Here is a 21,831-nt window from a genome sequence, read left to right as displayed (position 1 = left end):
TTCGGTTTTTTTCCATTCCATAACAAATCGAGTCACCGAGCCGCTTCCGCCTCGTAAGCAGTAGATCGGGGTTCAAATCCCGGCTCGGACTAACACAACTGGTGATTGTTTCTCTTCTGGATTCGATTTCTTAGAAAAGGGTCACAAGCTGGACCTTATCATCGACACCTTTGGAAGGCGACCTATGGAATGTTAACATTTTTTTTTTGTAGAGCCTTGAAACCACTGCGACCAATTATAGGAATATCAATGTTAACATTAGTTGAGCTACAAACTGCCACTGAATCCGTTTAGTAAATGCCGGCCCCGGTACTCTTCAAGCGTGTTCCCCTCAGGAACTGGGAAAGATTTACTTTTTACATAACAAACATCCATCTATCCACAAAATTACATTTCCAAACCATCAATATTCACGGTTTGATTGAAATTATTTGTTTGACATTTGAGTAAAAATTTGTTACAAAATGTTTTTATATTTAAAAACCCAAATTTTCTCACAAAGCTTTTACATTTTTTTAAATTTAAACTTAACATAAATATAATATAATATAATTTTAATAACTTAGAATATATTTTTTGAAAGTGTAGTAGCTTCATAACATAAATACTAAAAAATCACGAAATACTATATTTTTTCGGAAATATATAAAAAAACATCATTTGCAAAATGGTTTCAAACGAAGCAAAAATTTGTTTGCTTTTACACTGTTGAAAGTTTTTTTTTATTATAAAATGCTAAAAATTTCACAGATTAACATATTTTTTGAAAAAGCTCAAATTTTCATAATTTGCAATATAGGTATCAAACGAATTGAAATGTAGTTTGCATTTCCACTGTTTTATGTTTTTTTTTAAATTACATGCTATTTTTTTTTACAAAATACCGTATATTTTCAAAAATACAAAAATTAATGCATTTTTTTTAAATGTTAGTTCTTTCAAATACATACAGTAATTTGTGAAAATTTGAGAATTTCAATCAAAAAACTCGAACTGTAACTCTAACAGTGAAAATGCATGCAACATTAATAATTGCCTGATACCTTCATTGCAAATTATGAAAATTTTAGTATTTTCAAAAAAAAAACGGTATTTTGTGGAAAATTTAGAGTTTCATTAAAAAAAATTCTAAAACAGTAAAAATGCATGCAAAATTCCGATTCGTTTTATACTCATATTGCAACATAAAATAATTAGATTATTTTCAAAAAATACGGTATTTTGTAAAAATTTGAGTATTTTCAAAAAACTCTACAAAATTTCGATTCGTTTTCTTTACCAAAATTGGAGTATTTTCGAAAATGACGGTATTTTGTAAAAATATCATAGAATTATCGGAAAACGATAAAGATAGATTATCATTACTGTCCCGATGATAACGATAGAATTATTGTTATCATTATCGAACTTCGATAATTATATTGTTAACAATCTTGCTTTCAAATGACTTTTATGAGATTAAACTAACATAGTGCCTTTGGAAAAATTACAGTAACAGTGTATACTGAATACAAATTAAAAATAAAGAGAAGATAAAATACCCGCAATTTTTTTAAACAATTCTTATTAATTGAATGGTATTTGAATAAAGTATTCTCAATAATTAACAGAAAACTATTGTTAGATTAAATAACACAATTCTGAAATTTTGAATTACCCAATTTAAATTTTAGAAAAATATGAAACGGTTCAGCGTTGAATTTCATGTTTGACAAATTAGAAAAATATTTTGAAATTTGTTCGTTTTTTTATCGAGGATTCCATAAAGCCATTCCATGACACTTTTCAAATGTTGAATCCATCAGCGTACACAGGTTGGGGCAATATGAGGCTCTACCATCCTAAACAAAATGGCCAAAACTTGAATAGGTGGTGACTACGTGATTATGAAACCGTGCATATTCTTGATTCTTAAACATTTTGTATGGGTTTACGATTCTTTAGTCCACTAGTTGAAGAAATTTAAAAAAAAAATAAAAATATTTACTTGCTGGATTCCTAGAATATTTTTGTTAAAGTGAAAAATATTTTTCTTACAGGCTCAAACATGTGTTTCTCCCCTAAGACATCACGAAAATTAACAATGAGATTTTTTTTTCTACAGGATTGTGCTATTGCTGACAGCTCATAATATTTCCAAAGAGTGTAGTTAAATTTTTTGACTCTTTGGAACAAATTTGGATTAAGATTGCAATGTTTCAAAAATAAAAATAATAAAATGTTCAAAACTTGTGACGTTGATAGATCAAGAACTACCGACTCCCATAAATTTGTATTATTCCCATACTCTGAAGCCCTCCGTCTGAGGAAGGATTCGAGGAGGGTAAAAAACCTTAATGATGCCAATCCCTAGATAGGCGCCAATTCTCGGTAGTCGCGCGTTCGACACATCCCATTAAAGTGCCCGCTCTGTTCCGCTCTGTTCTGACCAGCTCCAAGACTTGATTGAATTACGCTATCGTGGTCCGCGGGTTTAGGGTTTCATACATCTTTTACTGCTGCCGCAGAAGACTGTAGGCCTTTGGGCGATAGCCTTCTGAATTAATACATCACCTCGTCGCTGTCGTGATAACTTGTCGCACGTGCATTTTGGGCCAAATTGAGTTAAAAACGCCATTTTGTGCTGCTCACAATGTCCGCCTTTTGACCTTCGCAGATCCCCAAAAATCGATTTTTATCCTGGGATAAAAAACTCGGTGCATTTTTGTCACATTTCATATGAAAGAAGTTTCAATCTTGACGTGCTATCTTGACACAGCCTGAAAATTGTTGTAAGTGTGACAACTGGCCAAAGGGATTTCAGGTCAGAACGCATTTGACACACGTACATGGCCTACTACCGTACACATTTTTAATTTAATTTTGTTTGTTAATGTTTACATTGGGTGCTCTCGTTTTTGTTTATTCATTAAAACGCGTTTTTCTCGGAACGTCAAAAAGCGACGTGCGAGAAGATAGCACGACAACGTCGGCAACGTGGTGGCGCCATTCTGCAACGGCCAGCGGCGGCGGTTCCTTATTGGAATCGCAAAGTCGGAATTACTTTACGACTTCAGTATTGGATTTATCTGGGTGGCGGGCTGACATTTTGCGGGTGCGAATTCTAGGAACTTTATTGTTTATGGTGATAATTGTCTATTTGTAGGGAAATCCCATTTATTTTAATCAACACGAGCATTACCATGCGTCTCCATGTCTTCTTTACAAATATGTCTAGATATTTTGATGGGGCAGCATGATATTTGAAAAAGTTTCAATAATTAAACCATAGACAACAGACGTTTTAGCTTGTTCATCACCTCGCTGTCGTCGGAGAGGAGATTTGATAACTCGTGCTTTCCATTTCATTATTTCATTTCACACCTTATGCAAACTGTCATTCCACGGTGTTCGGAATGGCAAAATTAAGTGGAATAACGTTTCCAATAAGATTCCGCTTAAAAATTATAAATAAATTGATTAAAAACCGTCAAATTCAAATTGAGATATCTAAAAATAGACACCATAGACATGGAGATATTTTCAGGAAATGTAGTTGAGAGTGAGTACTTTCAGGTGCATTGTTCGGTTTTGCGCCAAAATGCGCCATTTTGAAAACATAGCAACTTGAAAATAGGCTCAAAATCACCTAAAAATGGTTATAACTCCTCATTAAAGGCTCAAAACATTTTGCTGTCTTCTGCAAAGATGTGTAATTTTATGTCATAAACAACTCTTCGGAACATAATAGGCCGCTAAAATGCTAACATTTTGAGTTATCACCAAAAAAGTGCTTTTTTGGACCATTTTTGCAAAAATGGCGTATATCTCAAGTAGATTAAGAGCTACAAATTTGGCGCCTTCGACAAACATGCATGAAATTTTCTCCTCTACAACTTTGTCGAAGACACCAAAGCCCTACAACGTCATCCAACAAAGTTAGTTTTTGGTTGACACCCTGGAAGGTCATTACCCTGTATGTCAATAACTTCAAAAGATAGCCCTTATCAAGCACAACAACTCTTCCGAAGACACCATTTGGCTAGGACGTCAAATAAAGGAATTATCAATTTATTCCACTTAATTTTGCCATTCCGAACACTGTGCATTCGAGTGAAAGGGATACACTATTGTTTACAAAAGTTTTGTGCCCTTTTGAAATGTTAGGCTCCAACTCTCCCGCGCTGCTCTCAAGTGTAAACAACAACATTGAGAAGCACGTGGTTGGGCGTGTTCTCATTTCTCATCGAAACTTTCATGTCTCTTTATGTCGAGAAAATTGATGTTTAAGTCAAAAATAGTTTTGAAAAGTTGAAAATATTTTTTTTGAGTTGCGCTTCAGATAATTGCTAGTTAAATTCAGAGCAAAAAATCAAATTCATTAAATAAAAAAAACAACAAAATCAAGTTGGTGAGAATCATAATGCGGCTCCTGCAAAAGCGGTGGTGCAATGCAGTCTACATTCAGGCTTACTCTTGCAAGTGGCAATGAACTACGAACCGGCGTCTCGCGCCCTGTTTTTACACACGATTTTTAAAATATTTTGTTAAATTTTGGACTTTGGATTTCTTTCAAACAAAAACGCTGCTTTGAGCATCAATTATTGTCCGTTTTTATTGTAGTTAATTAATTAGCATGCATGCTGCATAACATGTTGTAACGTGTAGTGGTGAAGGTAGTAAGTTTCAAGGAGGAAAAATACAGCTACTATTAGAAGTATTGTCAACTACTGTAGACGCTACTTGAAGGATTTCAAAACACGTGAGAAAAGTTGATATAATCTCGCAGTAAATAGTCTCTCTACAAGTGCCCTATAAGAATTCAAAGGTTAGCAAACGCTTTAAAACTGTTGAGTTGAGTTTGATATTAGAGTTTGTTGGAAGAATTTCGTTGTCCGATATGCCGATTTCTTTGCCGTGGTTGATCCGCCTTTTAGTCCAGCTTGTTACTGTCAGTAAAATCGACCGCCGAGGAGGAAGACGAAACCGCCGTTTTCCCCCCGCTCTTCCCATTCTTGCTAAGGTACATGTTAAAGTAGAAGAAGTACTTTTGCTTCTCGGCGTCCGTCATCTGCCCCTGCGAGTCCTGCGACGTGTCCGCGCAAGCCCGCACCACAACCTCGCACTTGGCCGGCATCGGACACACCGGGCACCGGTTCTCGTCCAACTCGGCCGCGTCATTCTGGCTAAAGTGTCCCTCCCCCTCCTCAGGTTTCTCCGTCGGCGGTGGCGGCGTCGTCGGCGGATCCCGGCAGTACATGTACCACGTGATCGGATACGCGTTCATGCGCGACCCAAAGCTGATAAAGTGCACGTCGATCGGCGGCGAGTCGTCCACCACCGAAAGAATCGGCTTCGGCAACCCGTCAATGATCACCGTAATCAGCCCCTTCCGGGTGATCTTGATGTGCACCTGGAAGTGTTCCGCCGGGAAGAAGTTGAAGGTGTGGCTGTGGTGCGCCGACATCCGGAGCGTTTCCTTGTAAATCACGGTGTAAACGTTGCTGATCCGGATCTCGTACGTTTTCTCGTAGTCCGGATGCTGGCGCGAGTGGTTGCTGACGGACAGGAGCAGTGCGATCTCCTCCTGCATGTTCTGCAGCTGGACGTACATCACAAAGTCGACGACGTTCTTCTCCGACCGGTTGTTGCCCATCGCGTCGATGTTGAAGTACTCCTCGTACTGACTTGTTGTGGTCGTGTGGATGTCGCAGTAGCCGGGGACTGGGGGAAGGGAGATTACGTTGGAGAAAATGTTTTGTTGGAATTTTGGCAATACTCACTGTCAATGGCGTCACCCATTGGGGTGGAGCAGATCAGGACCACCCAAACCACCAGGTTAAAGAACCTCGTTGACAGTGCCATCTAGAAAATAAAGAAAAAGATTATTTGGTCTAGAGGTGGGCAAAATAAGAGCGAGCCGCTCAAAGAGCCGGTTCACTGAAAAGAGCGAACGAACCGTGGCTCACAAAAAAAAGAACCGCGGTTCTTTTTTAAACTCCCGTCTTATGAAAGAACCGTTTCAAGATGGCATGATTTTTGATATAAATATAATTTATTGAATTTCCAGAAAAAAAGAAAATATTATTTTTTTTTTTAAATTGATAATTAAATTTCAAATATTTCAAAGCTTATAAAAATTAATCCCAAAAGTAAATGATTTTCTAAACAAAATGAAAAACTAACTTTTCACTGTACAACTGATTGTACATTAAAGTATTACCGGAATACAAATTTGAGCATTTAAAAATTTGTAAAATATAACCAAAAATGTTCTAAATAGTTTAGAAATTTTGGAAAAAATCAATCCTTTTGTCCGATTAAACTTTAGCGTTTATAGACTTTATCGATTAAATCAGAATGTAGAAAAGAATTCACAGAATATTTTCTCTAAATTAAATATCATGATTAGTTCAATGTTTAGGTTCGAGTAGAAATCTTGACATAGAGACCACCAAGACCTATGGGTGTCGTTTTCAGTTTTAATTTTATTTATCCAATAATTTATAAAAGTCCAATGTGAAATAACTTTCAAAATCACACCTTTTCATCAAAATTTTGAAAAAGAGCGAAAGAGCCGTTCAAAAGAGCGGCTCTTTTTTATGAGCGAACGAAAAAGAGCGGCTCCTAAAAAAGAGCGGTTTCTCCCATCTCTAATTTGGTCATATTTTGGGTTTCTATGCAAAATTAGCAAATATTTTGACTCTTTTGCTCAATTCTAAGGCCAGATTCAGATTAAGTGGGTTATATTACACCCAAAAATATTAATATGTTTTAATAGTTTTAGAATTTCGTTAGAGCTGTACCATACATTTTTCCATGAAAATTATACCTTTTCAACTATAACAAAATCTTGATTTTGGAAAAATACCCCTTAGAATTTTTGAGGGCGAACCAGGTTCATGAAAATAGTTTGCGCTTTTTAGAGACAAAAATAAATGCATCTTTTTCTGTAACTTTTACCAATGAATTCAAAATCATTTATTTAAAAAACGAACATGTTTGTTTTTCAAAGCGTCAAGCAGGGTTACCACGTGGTTTTTTTCAAATGTCTGTAAAAAAAATCTGTAAATTTGTAGTCTGGAAATTCAAATATATTAATTTACAGGCATGGAAATCCAACAGAAATTGCGTTTTAAGCATTTGAAGACTAACGAAATAAGTTTCGGTTGATATTTTTACAAAATATTAATTTAATCAAGTTTCAAAAAAGTCGGTGCTCCTCAAAAAATGTCTGTCACAAGCTCAAATAATGACTACAAATAAAAAAATATCTAGGGTTAGTTTTCGAAAGGTCCTAGCGCCATTTGTAAACTAAGCAGCTTTTCGATTGGTTCTCATTCAATTTACAAACTATCTTCATCAAAAATGCTTCAAATTATGCATCTGTTCGACCTTTAAAGCTTTTTACTGAAAGAAAAAAAAAAGAAAATTCTGATTGTTTTAGAGAAAAAAAAAATCAAGTGTCGAAGGTCGTGATGGCTGTTGGGACGTATTGCAAATTAATCAGAGATATTAAACACCATCGTACAACATTTCTAAATACATTAAAAAAGGCTGTTCAAAATTTTGATATTAATAAAAACTGAACAACGTATTTATACAATATATTTAAAAATAAGCTCAACATTGTTTACTAACATAAGCTAACATTAAAAATAAAAAATAAATACAATGCATAAAATTTCAAGGATAATTTTAAAATTTCCAAACATAAAGTTTTCGTTTCTTTGTTTTAACTCATACAGCCATTCCACGTCAAACAGGAAGTCTCAAAATCAAAAGTGCTCCGATTTGGCTCAAATTTGGAGTAGGGGTTCTTTGGCCCAAATAATTAGACCCGTATTTTTTTGTTTGGCGATTAGGGTGGTCCTATCCGAAATAGGGTGATCCAAAAAATTGCGTTTTTCGTCGATTTTCGCAAAAACCACGTTTTTCAAAAAAAAAACATATCTCCGGAACGGCTGAACCAATTTTGAAGCGCCACAATTCGAAAGAAAGGTTATAAGTTGGGTTTTTAAGGAAAAATATGTTGAGGTCCAAAAAAACTAGCTGAATATTTGAAAAGGTCCTATGAAAATTTCATATGCCGATTTCAAGGTCTCGGGACCAAAGAGCCCATGTCTGAAAATATTTTTCCCTGATTCCTTGTAATATTTTACATTACATATCAAAAAATTGCGAATATCCATTAACACGTTTCGGAGATATGATTTTTTGAACATAAAAACTGGGTTTTTCGACGCGCCGCGCGCAAAAACTGAAAAATGACGAAAACGGGTGAAAATCAACTTTTCTTTACTAAAACTGCGAAAACTTGAAAATTTCAGCGATGACCTATACATGTTAGGGTACCAAAAGTTGCGTCTTTCAATTATGAAAATTTCAAAATTTCTTGAATCAATTTTGTCATATTTATTTACTAAAGTTTAAAGCAGGCCTGCCCAACGTCCGGCTCGCGGGCCGGATCCGGCCCGTGAAGCCATTTCATCAGACCCGCGACGGCTTTTCAAAATAGATCTTTGACCGGCCCTAAGGCTGTTCATGAAATATTCAATAAAGAAATTGAGTGTCTAAATTAAAAAAAAAAATAATCTTTATATCAAATTTTCACATAGAACAAAAAATTAATTGGGAACATTTAACTGTTTTCTTTTGCATTTGCAATAAGATGTTGCTATTTAAACGTTTTATTTGGATTTTGTCTTTGGTTTTTTTAAATGTTTTTGTATTAAATTCAAACATTCCTTATGTTTGAATTTAATTCTTTTATTTCTATGTTGATATTTTTAGAATCACCGAAAAATGGCGAACTGAAAATTGAGGTTCTTCTTTTTTTTTTAAAAAAAACTTGATTAAAATAGATTTTTAATAATTGAGAAAGCCATTACTAATTTATTTTTTCAGATAAACTTTTCAGTGATAAATTTTTGATTGAAAATACTTAAAAAAGCAAGATAATCACACTGAAAATAAAGATAGCTGCAAATATTTTTATAATATTAATAAATGTCTCAAGCCTTAACATTAAATGAGTCTAGAAATCTAGCAGCAAAACATTTTTTTTTTCAAAAGCTTCAAAAGCTAAATGAAATTTGAAGATAAATGAATTGAAAACAGCTCAAAATATATTTTTCTACACTTTTTTAATTTTGTGTGTGTTTGAAATCATTTTAAAGTATTTTGTTAAATATTTGAGAAAAAAGTGCACAACAACAATGAAATTTGAATGTTTTTTAAGTTAACGATATCAGGGTATTAAATTACAGTCTCTAAAAACAATTAAAATGCAATGTTAAACAAAACAAATTGAGAATAAATCAAGCAAACACATTTTTTTATAGTGATCTTTGGTTTTTCTTGAAATCAAGATGTTTGAATTTTATTAGCAACACTAGTTTATATATTTGATTACTTTAAAAGAACCAAATAAAAATAATGAATTATGAAAAAAATGTTGACTTTTTCAACTCTGGGGTTTTTTTTTTGAAAAGGTCCAATAAACCAAATTTCCAGTTTTTGCATTTTGGGTGTTTTTTAATACCCCTGACTCAAGGCGGTTTCAAAAACACCCAAAAAGTAAATACTGGAAATTTGGTTTATTGGTCCTTTTCAAAAAAACTCCAGAACTTTTATTAAACATTATACGGCCCGCAACTGCTTCAGAAAAATTAGGCCTGACCCGCAGGGCCAAAAGGTTGGGCACCCCTGCTCTAAAATTTTGTCGAAAAGTGCAAAGCGATCCGAGGTTATCCTGAAAAGTTATTAGCCATTAAAACAAGACCTTTTTATATAGAAAGATTTTTTGCACCAACTTATACAATCTATAGCGACCCCTAAGCCTTAACATTAACCTTAAAATCAATTTTTGTTGTCACCCTATTTTCAATTTAAATAAACTGCACTAATTTTGATGACATTTTCGAATAAATGGAATTTATCAATTTCGAGTTAATGGTACGCAAACCCGGTAATTCAAATTAGAATATTTTCTAGGATGTAACAAAAAAAGGATGTAACAAAAATGACTTTTTGGCGGGCAATCAGGGGTTTGTTCCGGTGGGTATACTGAGCCCAAATCCGAAATATGAGCTTGATTGGACGTAACAGGAGCTGGCGCTTTGCTTTTAAATTTGAAATGGGATTTAATCCGTAATTTTTTTTTCCAAGAATGACAATTTTTGAGGCACTTTGGCCACTGAAGCGTTTATTATCATAATCACTGTGTAGGTCAGATCCTTGCGCATCATTAAAAAATTTTGAACTCGATTTTGAATTTTTCCGGGAAGATGGAGTTATTTGTGTCGAAATTTCATCAAATGTGAAATTTAGCATTCTCTAGTTTTGTCAAATGCAAAGCGCCAGCTCTTGTTACGTCCAATCAAGCTCATATTTGGGGTTTGGGCTTAGTATGCCCACCGGAACAAACCCCTGATTGCCCGCCAAAAAGTAATTTTTGTTACATTCTAATATTTACGCAAGAAATCGCAGGTTAAAAAGTTTTTTAATATGCACCAGTTGAGTTGTTCACTCTACTAAATAATTGAATTTGTGAATCCTGGAAATATTTTTGAAAGTTTAAGAAATAAAAACTTTATATTTTCTTTCATGCACTTTTTGAAACATTAATTTCTTGTAAAATTTTCTACACATATTTTGGAAACTCTTTAAGGCCGTTGCAAATATTTTTCAAAGTTTATGTCAAGCCCCCCTCCTGCTCCATTCGAAATCGGCCCCAAAAAATCAACAAGGTTTTTTTTCTAAACTTCAAACATTTTTGAAAAAAGAAGTCTAATCGACTTAAAACAATTTCAAATGCATTTTCCAGCGTTCATTCACTCAGCATGTTTGGGCTCGTTAAAATAATATGATTTTTTGTAAAATTGATGTACAGCACCGCTAAAAGTTTGGTGAGAGTCGAGGGACATTAACTTTAAAAAATATTTGCAACGGTCTAAATTTTATTAGTTGACAAGTCAAGTTTTTGTATTCGGTATAATATTAACTAAACTCCCAACCTCTCAACTCTTCCCTCTCTTTCCAGATGCGCCCCAAACGTGCCGACGTCCTCGGCATCCCGGTGCTGCTGCTGCTGCGTCTTCTGCAGCTCCTCTCGCTCACCCCGGTGGTCCTCGGCCATGGCCGCCTGATGGAACCACCGGCCCGGAACGCCATGTGGCGCTTCGGCTTCCCCAACGCGGTCAACTACAACGACAACGAGCTGTTCTGCGGCGGTTACGCCGTCCAGTGGGAACAGAACCAGGGCCAGTGTGGCGTCTGCGGGGACGCTTACCACCTGCGGGATCCGAAGCCCCACGAAGCGGGCGGAGAGTACGGCCGGGGGATCATCTCGCGGAGGTACTTTGCCGGGCAGGAGATTGACGTGGAAATCGAACTGACGGCGAACCACATGGGCCGGTTCGAGCTGTTCCTGTGTCCGAACAACAACAAGTACTACGAGGCCACGCAGGAGTGCTTCGATCGGTATCCGCTGTATCTGAGCGGGACGAGCGAGGTCCGGTACTCGATCCCGCCGGAGTCCGGCAAGAAGGACATCTTCCGGTACCGGGTGCGGCTGCCACCGTACGTGACCTGCACCCAGTGCGTGATGCAGTGGACCTATTTTACGGGGAACATGTGGGGCCGGTGTGACAACGGGACGGAGGGCGTTGGCTGTGGGAAGCCGGAAACGTTCCGGAACTGCGCGGACATTAGTATAGTGTCGAACACCGGTGGGGGGATTCCGCCGCTGTTTGTGGAGAAAAATCCGTTCCTGCTGTACTACCGTGACCTGCGAGCGCCCGGACCGGACAACGTGTTCCCGCTTATTATTCGGTGAGTGAGAACGAAATTTTAGTTTTGTATACACCCAAAATTCAGAGTCGAGATAATCGTTCTCTCAAAATTTATTGAGGGCTCAGTGCCAAAATCGATAGAATAATGGTACCAACTCACACCATCATAACAAATGAGTTCATTCGTTAGTTGAATCAATAAATCTCCAACAAGTGTCATACATCGGCTTCTGACTTCTCCTTGGTCACCAAGCTGTGGTGGCCGAGGCAGGTAAGTCATTGGATTGGTTTGTCGAAGGTCTCTGGTTCGATTCCCGTTGTCGTCACTTTTAGTTTTTTGTTTGACGGATGAACTTTTTTTGCAAATGAACCTCGAGAGAATAGTTCTATCGCCCATCTCGAGCTGTGTTCTCTGCGTCCGTGAATGGTACCACTATTCTCTCGACTCGAGACCATCATTCTCTCGGACTAGCGCTGCCAGTTTTGGGTTAAGAGAGGCAAATCTTATACATAAAGAACCAATCGATTATTGAAAACTCTCCAATTGAAAGCTCGGAATCGAATAAAAGTATTTTGAAGGTATCCGTTTGTTTTGTACAATTGTTCAATATTTTCCGGTAGATTTTTTTTTTTCAAGCTGGAAGAGCCGAATGCAAAAATGTAGACAGAATGTTGGTTCAGAGGGCACGGCGTGGCTGGAACATAATATTATAAACCGAGAAACCCCACCCCCCAGAAAGCTGTGTTTTACCGACCTGAATTGGAATCTATATGTAGGGGAGAGTGGGGAGACTCGATCCTCGGGGACACTTGATCCCAAGCCTGTATCTTGTCAGTTCTAGAAAGTTGTGCGGAATTGACTAAAATTCATTGTAGAAAACAAAGAAAAAAATTAAAAAATGTTTATATTGAGTTACACACATATTTCTAAAAAGTGCTGCAAAACATCCAAGAGATCTTTTTTCTTTGTTTTGATAAGTATTGAAAACACTCAAAAAATATTCGAAAAAATATTTGTTATACATGAATTGTTTGATAAACATATTAACTCCAAAACCCTTACGCAATTGACGTTAAATTTATCGTCATACTATTTTTACAATCAATTGTTTAAAAAAGTGCGTTTAGGTAGACTTGATCACTGCATTTTTACAGTCACTGGAATCAGCCTCAAGATTAAATAATTGGGCTGGATTTTCGTACATAGTTTCCTTTAGTATAGTTGTACATAACTCACTGCAGTTTGAAACATTTTTCAAAAGTTTTGTAAACAAAAATTACCAGCTTTTGTAAACATGCTCAATTTTGGACAAAAAAAATAAGTTTTTAAATATTTTGCATGCTAAACTTGTTATATTTTGAACACAAACGTACTGGTTTAATGTAAAATTGCTGTAACTTATAGAAAATTAAAAGTTTGGATGAGTAAGAAACATTGTGCTTTAGATTTCTTCAAAATGTTGAAAGGGGATCAAATTACCCCCAACATTTTGAAAATGCCGGTTTAAAATACTTTTTAAACGCTTGGCATGATTCGAAGAGAAATTGACAGATGTATGTGCGAAACAAAAAAAGGGGATCAAGTCTCCCCACTCTCCCCTACAAAAATATTCTATCGGTAAAAACTGCGTTTTTCAAAATTTTAAGGTTTTTGTTTTTTTTGTATGGATTATTATTTGATGTGGCCTTATAGGTGGATCGATCTTTGAAACATATTTTTTAAACAGATTTGTAGAGGAATATGTTACCTTTAAACTCTTTCTTAGGGTTTGTAAATCCGTTTGTAAATATGTTTTGACAATCAAAACGGATACACAAACCCAAAAAAAAAACCTTTTAATGGTAAGAAATTTGTCTACAAATTTGTTATAAAAAATATGTTTTTAAAGATCGATCCACGTTTTAGGCCACATCAATTAATAGCCATTCTAGTTGAAACTTTAATTCATCAAATTCAATACTCTAATGCCAGCTTTTAAAATGCAATATTTCTAGAAAAAACTAACTTAATCCACCTATGTGGTTGTTGCCTTCCTCACTTTTTACCAACATTTAGTGATATGATGGGTTTGAAAACAAATTCTATCTATCTTTTATATGTATACAAAATTTCGACGGTTTTGTTCGAACGAGAATCAATTCAACACGGAACGTCCGATCGAGGTGCTCTTTCTTGCGTTGGGTTCGTATGGTAAGTTCGTGAGTGCCAAAAAGTTACAACCGATTCCGGAAAATTGCAGATTGTATGGGAAAGTTTTAAATTAAGTTTTGATCACAGGAGGCTGAATAAGCAAAAAAGTCAAAAACGTCAACAAACGAAAAAAAGTCAGAACGAACTTTGTCAGGTAAGGCTTGTTTCTCAATAAAAAAAAAACACAAATGTCACTTAAGCGGTCATAACTTGAGACAGGGTTGCCAGATCTTCAATGTATTGGACTCATTAGAAAGGTTTTTCGATTATCTATCCAAAGATGGGCTGGATGATGGATCCGGACATAGTTTACATACATTTAAGTGAGATCCGGCATCAAAAAAGTACATAAATATCACTTAAGTGGTAATAACTTGAGACAGGGCTGCCAGATCTTCAATGTTTTGGACTCATTGGAAAGGTCTTTTGATGACCTATCCAACGAAGGGTTGGATAGTGGATCCGGACAAAGTTACATACATTTAAGTGAGATCCGGCTACAAAAAAGTACATAAATATCACTTAAGTGGTCATAACTTGAGACAGGGTTGCTAGATCTTCAATGTATTGGACTCATTAGAAAGGTTTTTCGATTACCTATCCAAAGATGGGCTGGATGATGGATCCGGACATAGTTTACATACATTTAAGTGAGATCCGGCATCAAAAAAGTACATAAATATCACTTAAGTGGTAATAACTTGAGACAGGGTTGCCAGATCTTCAATGTTTTGGACTCATTGGAAAGGTCTTTTGATGACCTATCCAACGATGGGCTGGATGATGGATCCGGACATAGTTTACATACATTTAAGTGAGATCCGGCTTCAAAAAAGTACATAAATACCACTTAAGTGGTCATAACTCTAGACAGGGTTGCCAGAACTTCAATGTTCTGGACTCGTTGGAAAGGTCTCCCAACTCCAAATAGGCATCCTTGACTGATTAAAAAAATAATTTGGATTGAATATAAAGTTTACTAATTACTTAGTATAAAAGTTTATATAACTCTGGAAATTCTAAATAAAACTTATCTAAACTTAATTTTGCAAACTTTCAATTTAACTAAATGTCAATATATTACCATAGAATTGCTAAATAAACATTCTGGAGTGGGTATAACACCGTTTTGGGGGTCTTTGTATCGCTAGAATAGATTTTTCGTTGGAATTTCGTACCAACCCGGAATTACGTCGTCGGAAAATCCGCCGGCATTCGAACCGGTCCACAATTAACAAGTCAACCTATGTGGCATCGGAAAGGGCATAAAATTTCCGATCTTTTGATACCCATACATCTAGGTTTTCTATAAAACCCACGTTTTTAAATACCTGGGCAAAAAGTAAGTTTGATCCACGAGAACAAAAATTACGAAATTCTATACATTTTTGGCAGATTGCTCAAACGAAACCATAACAACGTTTTTGCCTAGGTATTTAAAAACGTGGGTTTTATAGAAAACCTAGATGTCTGGGTATCAAAAGATCGGAAATTTTATGCCCTTTCCGATGCCACATAGGTTGACTTGTTAATTGTGGACCGGTTCGAATGCCGGCGGATTTTCCGACGACGTAATTCCGGGTTGGTACGAAATTCCAACGAAAAATCTATTCTAGCGATACAAAGACCCCCAAAACGGTGTTATACCCACTCCAGAATGTTTATTTAGCAATTCTATGGTAATATATTGACATTTAGTTAAATTGAAAGTTTGCAAAATTAAGTTTAGATAAGTTTTATTTAGAATTTCCAGAGTTATATAAACTTTTATACTAAGTAATTAGTAAACTTTATATTCAATCCAAATTATTTTTTTAATCAGTCAAGGATGCCTATTTGGAGTTGGGAGACTGGATTTATGGTGATTTGTCAACAAATAACTTTATTTATGTTAATTTTTCGTAAGGTGTACAAACTTTTTTTGCACCTTATTTATTTTTGTAATAGTATTTGTTATATAACTTTTTATAGAAAACATCTTTTCATGAGCTTTTTGCAGCAAAATGTTCGGCAACGTAGTACTAGGTTTATGTCAACATTAAATTGTTTACATGTTTCATCACAAAATGTGCATAGTGCCCAAGGGGTGTAAATACTTTTTTTACATACTGTAGTTATTGCAATATGGATTTAATATGATTGGGAATTGTTCGTACGTTTCGATATTAATGATTATTTTTTGAAAATACTAAAAAAAATCACAAGATGACTTTGTTCCAAATACTCAAAATTTGAGCTTTTGGAAAAACAAATTTCGAAAGAATAATGTTTTGTAAACCTTACAAATTGAATAAAAAAAGGAGTTGTTGCATAATGGAATTGTTCACACATATCGAAAGTAATAAACATATTATATACAAATTTAAAAAAAAAACTATTTTTGAAAAAAATAGTTTTTTACAAAGTGAAAAATACAAAATTTAGTAAAATTCTGAATTTTTTTCAATAAAAATTTATGGTTTATTTTTGTATTCAAATCTCTTCATAATTTAAAACGCACATCAACTAAAGTTTTTAGATTTTTTATTTGAAAATACAATGATTTGTGAAAAATTTTAGTGTAATCCAGATTCAATAATCCGAAAAATAATACTTTCCAATGTCTAAAAGTTCTACTTTTCAGCATTTAACGGCACTCTAGTATTGAAATGTAACATTTTTCAATTTGTTTTGTAAGTTAAATAATCAAAAACCGTATTATATTTTTTATAATTGGCAACTTTTGAGCCAACCAAAAGTACGGGCAAATTTTTTTTTACACAGAATTACGATTTATAAAAAAAAATAGAGCAATTCCAGCTCAAATCAGGATTTTTTCTGGTACTTTTGTACCCGACCCTCTCCGATTTCAATGAAACTTTGTAGACATGTTATCCTAGGCCTATAAAAGCCATTTTTGTGCATATGGAGCAAATAGTACTCTAGAATAACATTCGAGAAGGGCGTAAGGTATTTAAATATTTTTGTATTCTGTAATTTAAAAATTACTGTATCTCGAAGCCGTTGCGTCGTATCAAAAAGTGGTCAAAGACAAACTTGTAGGAAATTGGACGGACTTTCTGAAAAAATACACTGAAACAAAAATACACGCCACATCTATGAGATTTTTTGATTTTTAAATCTAAAACTTAAATTTGAAGGTGATGTCACGATTTTTTTTTCGTTCAAAATTTTTGAGGAAATAGTCTAAAATGTTACTAAAAGACTGACGAAAAATGTAGGATGGTATGTCTCTCCTGAAAAAATACAAAAAATCATTTACTAAAACTGTTTTTTTGAAAAGTGGTCTAAACGTCAAAATTTTTAAAAACCGGTAGTGGAAATCGATTCTCCAGACAATTTTACACAAAAGTCTCCGTATTGACCATTGTCCTATGTCCAATCCTTGGGAAGATACAGCGGTTAAAAAAAAAATGTTGAAAAAATGGGATTTTTGGTGGTTTTTGACAATTTCTATATGACAGACTTGGTTTTTCAGTCTCGTAAATATTTTTAACGGAAAGCTCGTCCAATTTCTCATAAGTTTGCCTTTGACAGCATTTCTATTGGATGTAAGGGCTTACAGATATAAGCTTAATTACATTGCTTATAACTGAAAATAGAATATTTTTTTCAGTGTGGTAGAAACCAGGATAGTAAATTTGATTACGTAAATATAAAAACGATATAAATCAAAAAGCTGTCGAAGGCAAACTTATAGGAAATTGGACGAGCTTTCCGGTAAAAATATTTACGAGACTGAAAAACCAAGTCTGTCATATAGAAAATGCCAAAAACCACCAAAAATCCCGTTTTTTCAACATTTTTATTTTTAAAACCGCTGTATCTTCCCAAGGATTGGACATTACACAATAGTCAATATGGAGACTTTTATGTAAAATTATCTGGGAAATCGATTCCCACTACCGGTTTTTCAAAATTTTGACGTTTAGACCACTTTTCAAAAAAACAGTTTAAATAAATGATTTTTGTATTTTTTTAGGAGAGACATACCATCCTGCATTTTTCGTCAGTCTTTTAGTAACATTTTAGGCTATTTCCTCAAAAATTTTGAACGAAAAAAAATCGTGACATCACCTTTAAATTTAAGTTTTAGATATAAAAATCAAAAAATCTCATAGATGTGGCGTGTATTTTTGTTTCAGTGTATTTTTCCAGAAAGCCCGTCCAATTTCCTACAAGTTTGTCTTTGACCACTTTTTGATACGACGCAACGGCTTCGAGATACAGTAATTTTTAAATTACAGAATACAAAAATATTTAAATACCTTACGCCCTTCTCAAATGTTATTCTCGAGTACTATATATACACAAAAATGGCTTATATAGGCCTAGGATAACATGTCTATAAAGTTTCATTGAAATCGGAGAGGGTCGGGTACAAAAGTACCAGAAAAAATCCTGATTTGAGCTGGAATTGCTCTATACACAATTTTGTTATGTGTGTAGAAAACTGACTTTTATACATTATCATAAAATCATAATTGGCATAAAATTCAATAGTAATTTATGGCAAACATTGGAATATCCTTGTTTTTGAAAATGCAGTCTTGAAAAGATGTTTTCGTGGTTTTGACTTTTTTAATCGGACAATTGGTAACTGAGATATGTATACCTAACAATAAATAAAAATAGAAAAAAAAATCTGTTAAGCATTATTCAATTGTCATTATTTTTCAAAAGACAAAAGCTCGACAACCATTAGTCCGATTTTAATTGCTAAAAAAATTAAACATCAGTTAATTTTTTCGATTATTTCTTAAAGAATATTTTCAGGATTCCAGAATTCAGCCTTATGTTTTAAAAGTTCTTTAATACGGATTGATTAACCTGTTTGAAATGTGAGGCTAGATTTTAAAAAATAAAATATTTTGGTAAAAAAACACTTTACGCAACTAAAATTATAGGTGGACATTTTTTACCTAAAACGTACCTCAACTTTAGACAGCTGCCAAAATAACAGGATTTGTTCTAGGAACGAGATTTTTCAGCGAAGTCATCTTAAGATGTCCCTTACACAACCTCGTACACAACCCTTTTAGCAGAATTCAGTTTCATTTAGAAGAATCTGAGAAATTGTAAAATCCGTAAAAAATCACTTTGACCCAATGTCACCCCCACTGACTGTATTAATAAAAACACGGTATTATGTAAAAAATTGAGTTTTACACAATTAAAATTTAAGTACAGTAAAAATCTATTGAAAAATACGGGTTGTTTTGTATTCAATTTTGTGAAAAATCATGAATTCATGAAATTTTCAACATGCTTCACCATAAATGAATATGTATCAAGTGGTTATTTTCGATAATTTATCAAAATAAAAACTTAATTTAGCCATAAAAAATATTTATGCGTTTTAAGTCTTAAAAACATAGATTTCTATAGCTAATGATTTCTTTTTTTTATAACTTTGAGCAGCGACATAACTGTTATCACATATTAAGTATAATTTGTTTCTGTGCTTTATAATATAGCTTTGTGAAACTTTGCTTTAAAATTCAGGCCAGTTCCCAATCTATAAATTTTGTTTAAAGGAATTGATTGAATGTTATAGAATACTATTTAGTAATATTTAATCAACTGTAAAAAAAATGTTTAAAAAATACTCGGCCATGTTTTAAGTTACAAGAATTTTAATGTTTTGTGTAGAAAAGAATGATTCATGCCCGTGACTATTTGTCCAATCAACAAGGTTATTTTTTGTATTATTGCAATGATGTTTATCCAATACTCCTACAAAAAATCCAAAAAAGTAAATCCGTGTTCCACTAGACACTATTAAAGCGATGTCATCACACCCCAGCTAAATGTATAATCAGCTTATCGCAAATAATTCACGCTTTAATTATCCTTAAACAAGCGCTTTTCCCCCCACCCCTTCTTTCAAATTTTCCAATCTCCGTCCGTTCCCGTTCAATGTTGTGGTTTGCGGCTCACCACACACAACACAGGCCAAAACGACGACGACGACGACGACACACTATAATTCAAGTAGCTTTCCACCACCATCAGAGCATTAATTTCCACTGCCTTGTTTTCCCTCGCAAAAGTTCTAGAACACTTGCTTTGCTCTTCTCTTTTTCTCTTGCTCTGTTTATGACTGCAGCAATAAGTGAGCACGTTAAGCCCTCCTCGTTTAATTAAAGAGTCACTTGGCATGAAAAGTTGGTCCTTTTCCCAGACAAATTAACTCGGCAAATTATTTCACTTTAGCTTCATAAACTCTTCAAGAAAACTACTTACCTTGCGAAAATTAGCGCCCGAAAGTATACACACTTCTTCACCGCGCGCTCACCTCCTAATAAAGACGCCCGGAGGAGACCACTCTCGGAGTGTCCGACGTCCTTGACGGTTCCGAACCGAGTGTCACGTGCGACACCGACAATGAAGACCGAGGGGCCGACACGATGGACAGGCTCATTGCAGTCAACTTGTGTGCTGTGGGGTTGAATACATTCAGGGGGAGGCACATCCTCACTCAAAAAAGCGCCCGAAAGTAGACACCCGAAGCGCTTGTTCGGTTGTGTTCTGTTTTTGGGGGGGTACTTTTTGGACTCGTTAATGTGGGTGGAGGTTGGGGAACGGGGTCTCGAAATTGTCGAAAAATGAGACTCACTTTTCCCCTTTTGGTCACACCACCCACTTTACCGGCATTCGATTTTTAACCGGGTACACTGAAGAAGTGAAATCAAATTTTATTTTTTTAATGTGAAATGATTTGTTGACGATTTGTCAGTTTCTTATTTAGGCCATTTCACATTTTATTTCAAGTTTGTTTCCCTCTGCCCCTTCAAAAATTCCCAAGAAATCAGGGGGCAAAACGAATATGCTTAAAATTTAAACTTTTCTTGAAATTACTTGTTCAATTGATTGTAAACTAACTGTTATAACGTATAAAACATTATATAAATGTGACACTGTTTGCACTAAAATTTTGAAAAATAGGCTTGAAACTATTTTTATCTGTTTTATCTGAGGCTGAATCTCAGCAACCATTGGACTTGGGAAAATTGATTTACCTTAAAAATGTGAAGTTTTAAGGCTTTCCCGAGCAGACGGAAATAACTTGGGAATAACATTTTTTGATATTTGAAAATACTAGGCCAATAACATTTTATGTGATTTATAACAAGATTTGTTATTCGTCGTTATTAATTTTTTTTATGGGATTGTTATTGTAATAACAAACTAATAACATTTTTAGTTATCCTTCGAACAAATCTTTGTTATTTTTTTTTTTGTTATTTTAACAACTAATCCGATCATCCCAATAACAGTTGGCGGTATTCTTCCATAACAAAAAATGTTATTCCAAAGTTGTTTTGGCATTCAATCAATATCAGACCAATAACAAAATTTGTTATGATAACGTAAACTGTTATTAAACCCTTATGCAAAAATGGATTTTTCAAGAAGAATCCATAACAATTTCTGTTATTTTAACAGTGTTTGTTATTGAAATGGCATGAATTTAGTTATTACCGTCTGATCGGGTTGGTGTCTTTAGAATAGTTGTTACAAATGGGAAAGACCGTACACGATTAGGGTGATTTTGAAAATCTAATTTCTCAGGAATATTTTTGTGAATTTGTTTGTCTTGTAGAAAGTTGTTGTGACTCCAAGCAACTTTATCGAGAACACCAACATTTTATCTCGCAATCTACGCCTTCTACGATCAAATTAAGAGGAAGCATCTGAGGAAGCCTTCAAAAAAATGTTCTAAAAAGGTAAGGTAAAAAAGATGCAAATTTAAAAGTTAAATGTCAAGAAAAATTCTTGTATGTTTGGCAGGCTATGCCCTCGCTTCAAACTCCGTCCAATTAGCTGATTGTCACTATTTAAACAATTTATTTTGCAAAACTG

At 34.6% G+C, this 21,831-nt stretch overlaps 2 protein-coding genes across 2 annotated transcripts in view; one reads left to right on the top strand and one right to left on the bottom strand.

Moving 5' to 3' along the window:
- Nucleotides 1-21,831, top strand: part of LOC120417693 (uncharacterized) — a 61,401-nt gene that overhangs the window by 33,552 nt on the left and 6,018 nt on the right. The window contains exon 2 of the mRNA XM_039579833.2: nt 11,024-11,814. Coding sequence (XP_039435767.1) covers nt 11,024-11,814 — 791 coding nt within the window. The remainder of the gene's footprint in view (nt 1-11,023; nt 11,815-21,831) is intronic.
- Nucleotides 4,569-20,370, bottom strand: LOC120417694 (uncharacterized). Its single transcript, XM_039579834.2, has 3 exons — nt 20,212-20,370; nt 5,763-5,844; nt 4,569-5,703 (listed from the first exon to the last, which is right to left on the bottom strand). Exons 2-3 carry the CDS (start codon nt 5,842-5,844, stop codon nt 4,913-4,915), a joined length of 873 nt encoding a protein of 290 aa, XP_039435768.1. The 5' UTR covers nt 20,212-20,370; the 3' UTR covers nt 4,569-4,912.

Source organism: Culex pipiens, chromosome 1 (genome assembly GCF_016801865.2).
Source record: "Culex pipiens pallens isolate TS chromosome 1, TS_CPP_V2, whole genome shotgun sequence".
In the NCBI taxonomy this organism is placed as follows: Eukaryota; Metazoa; Arthropoda; class Insecta; order Diptera; family Culicidae; genus Culex; species Culex pipiens.
This window is presented reverse-complemented; position numbering and strand designations above follow the sequence as displayed.

Bases quoted from the DNA above. Each gene is read 5' to 3' on its own strand.
- LOC120417694 (XM_039579834.2), bottom strand. From the start codon at position 5,844: ATGGCACTGTCAACGAGGTTCTTTAACCTGGTGGTTTGGGTGGTCCTG. The intron at 5,704-5,762 runs GTGAGTATTGCC...CCCTTCCCCCAG, and splicing joins AATGGGTGACGCCATTGACA to TCCCCGGCTACTGCGACATC.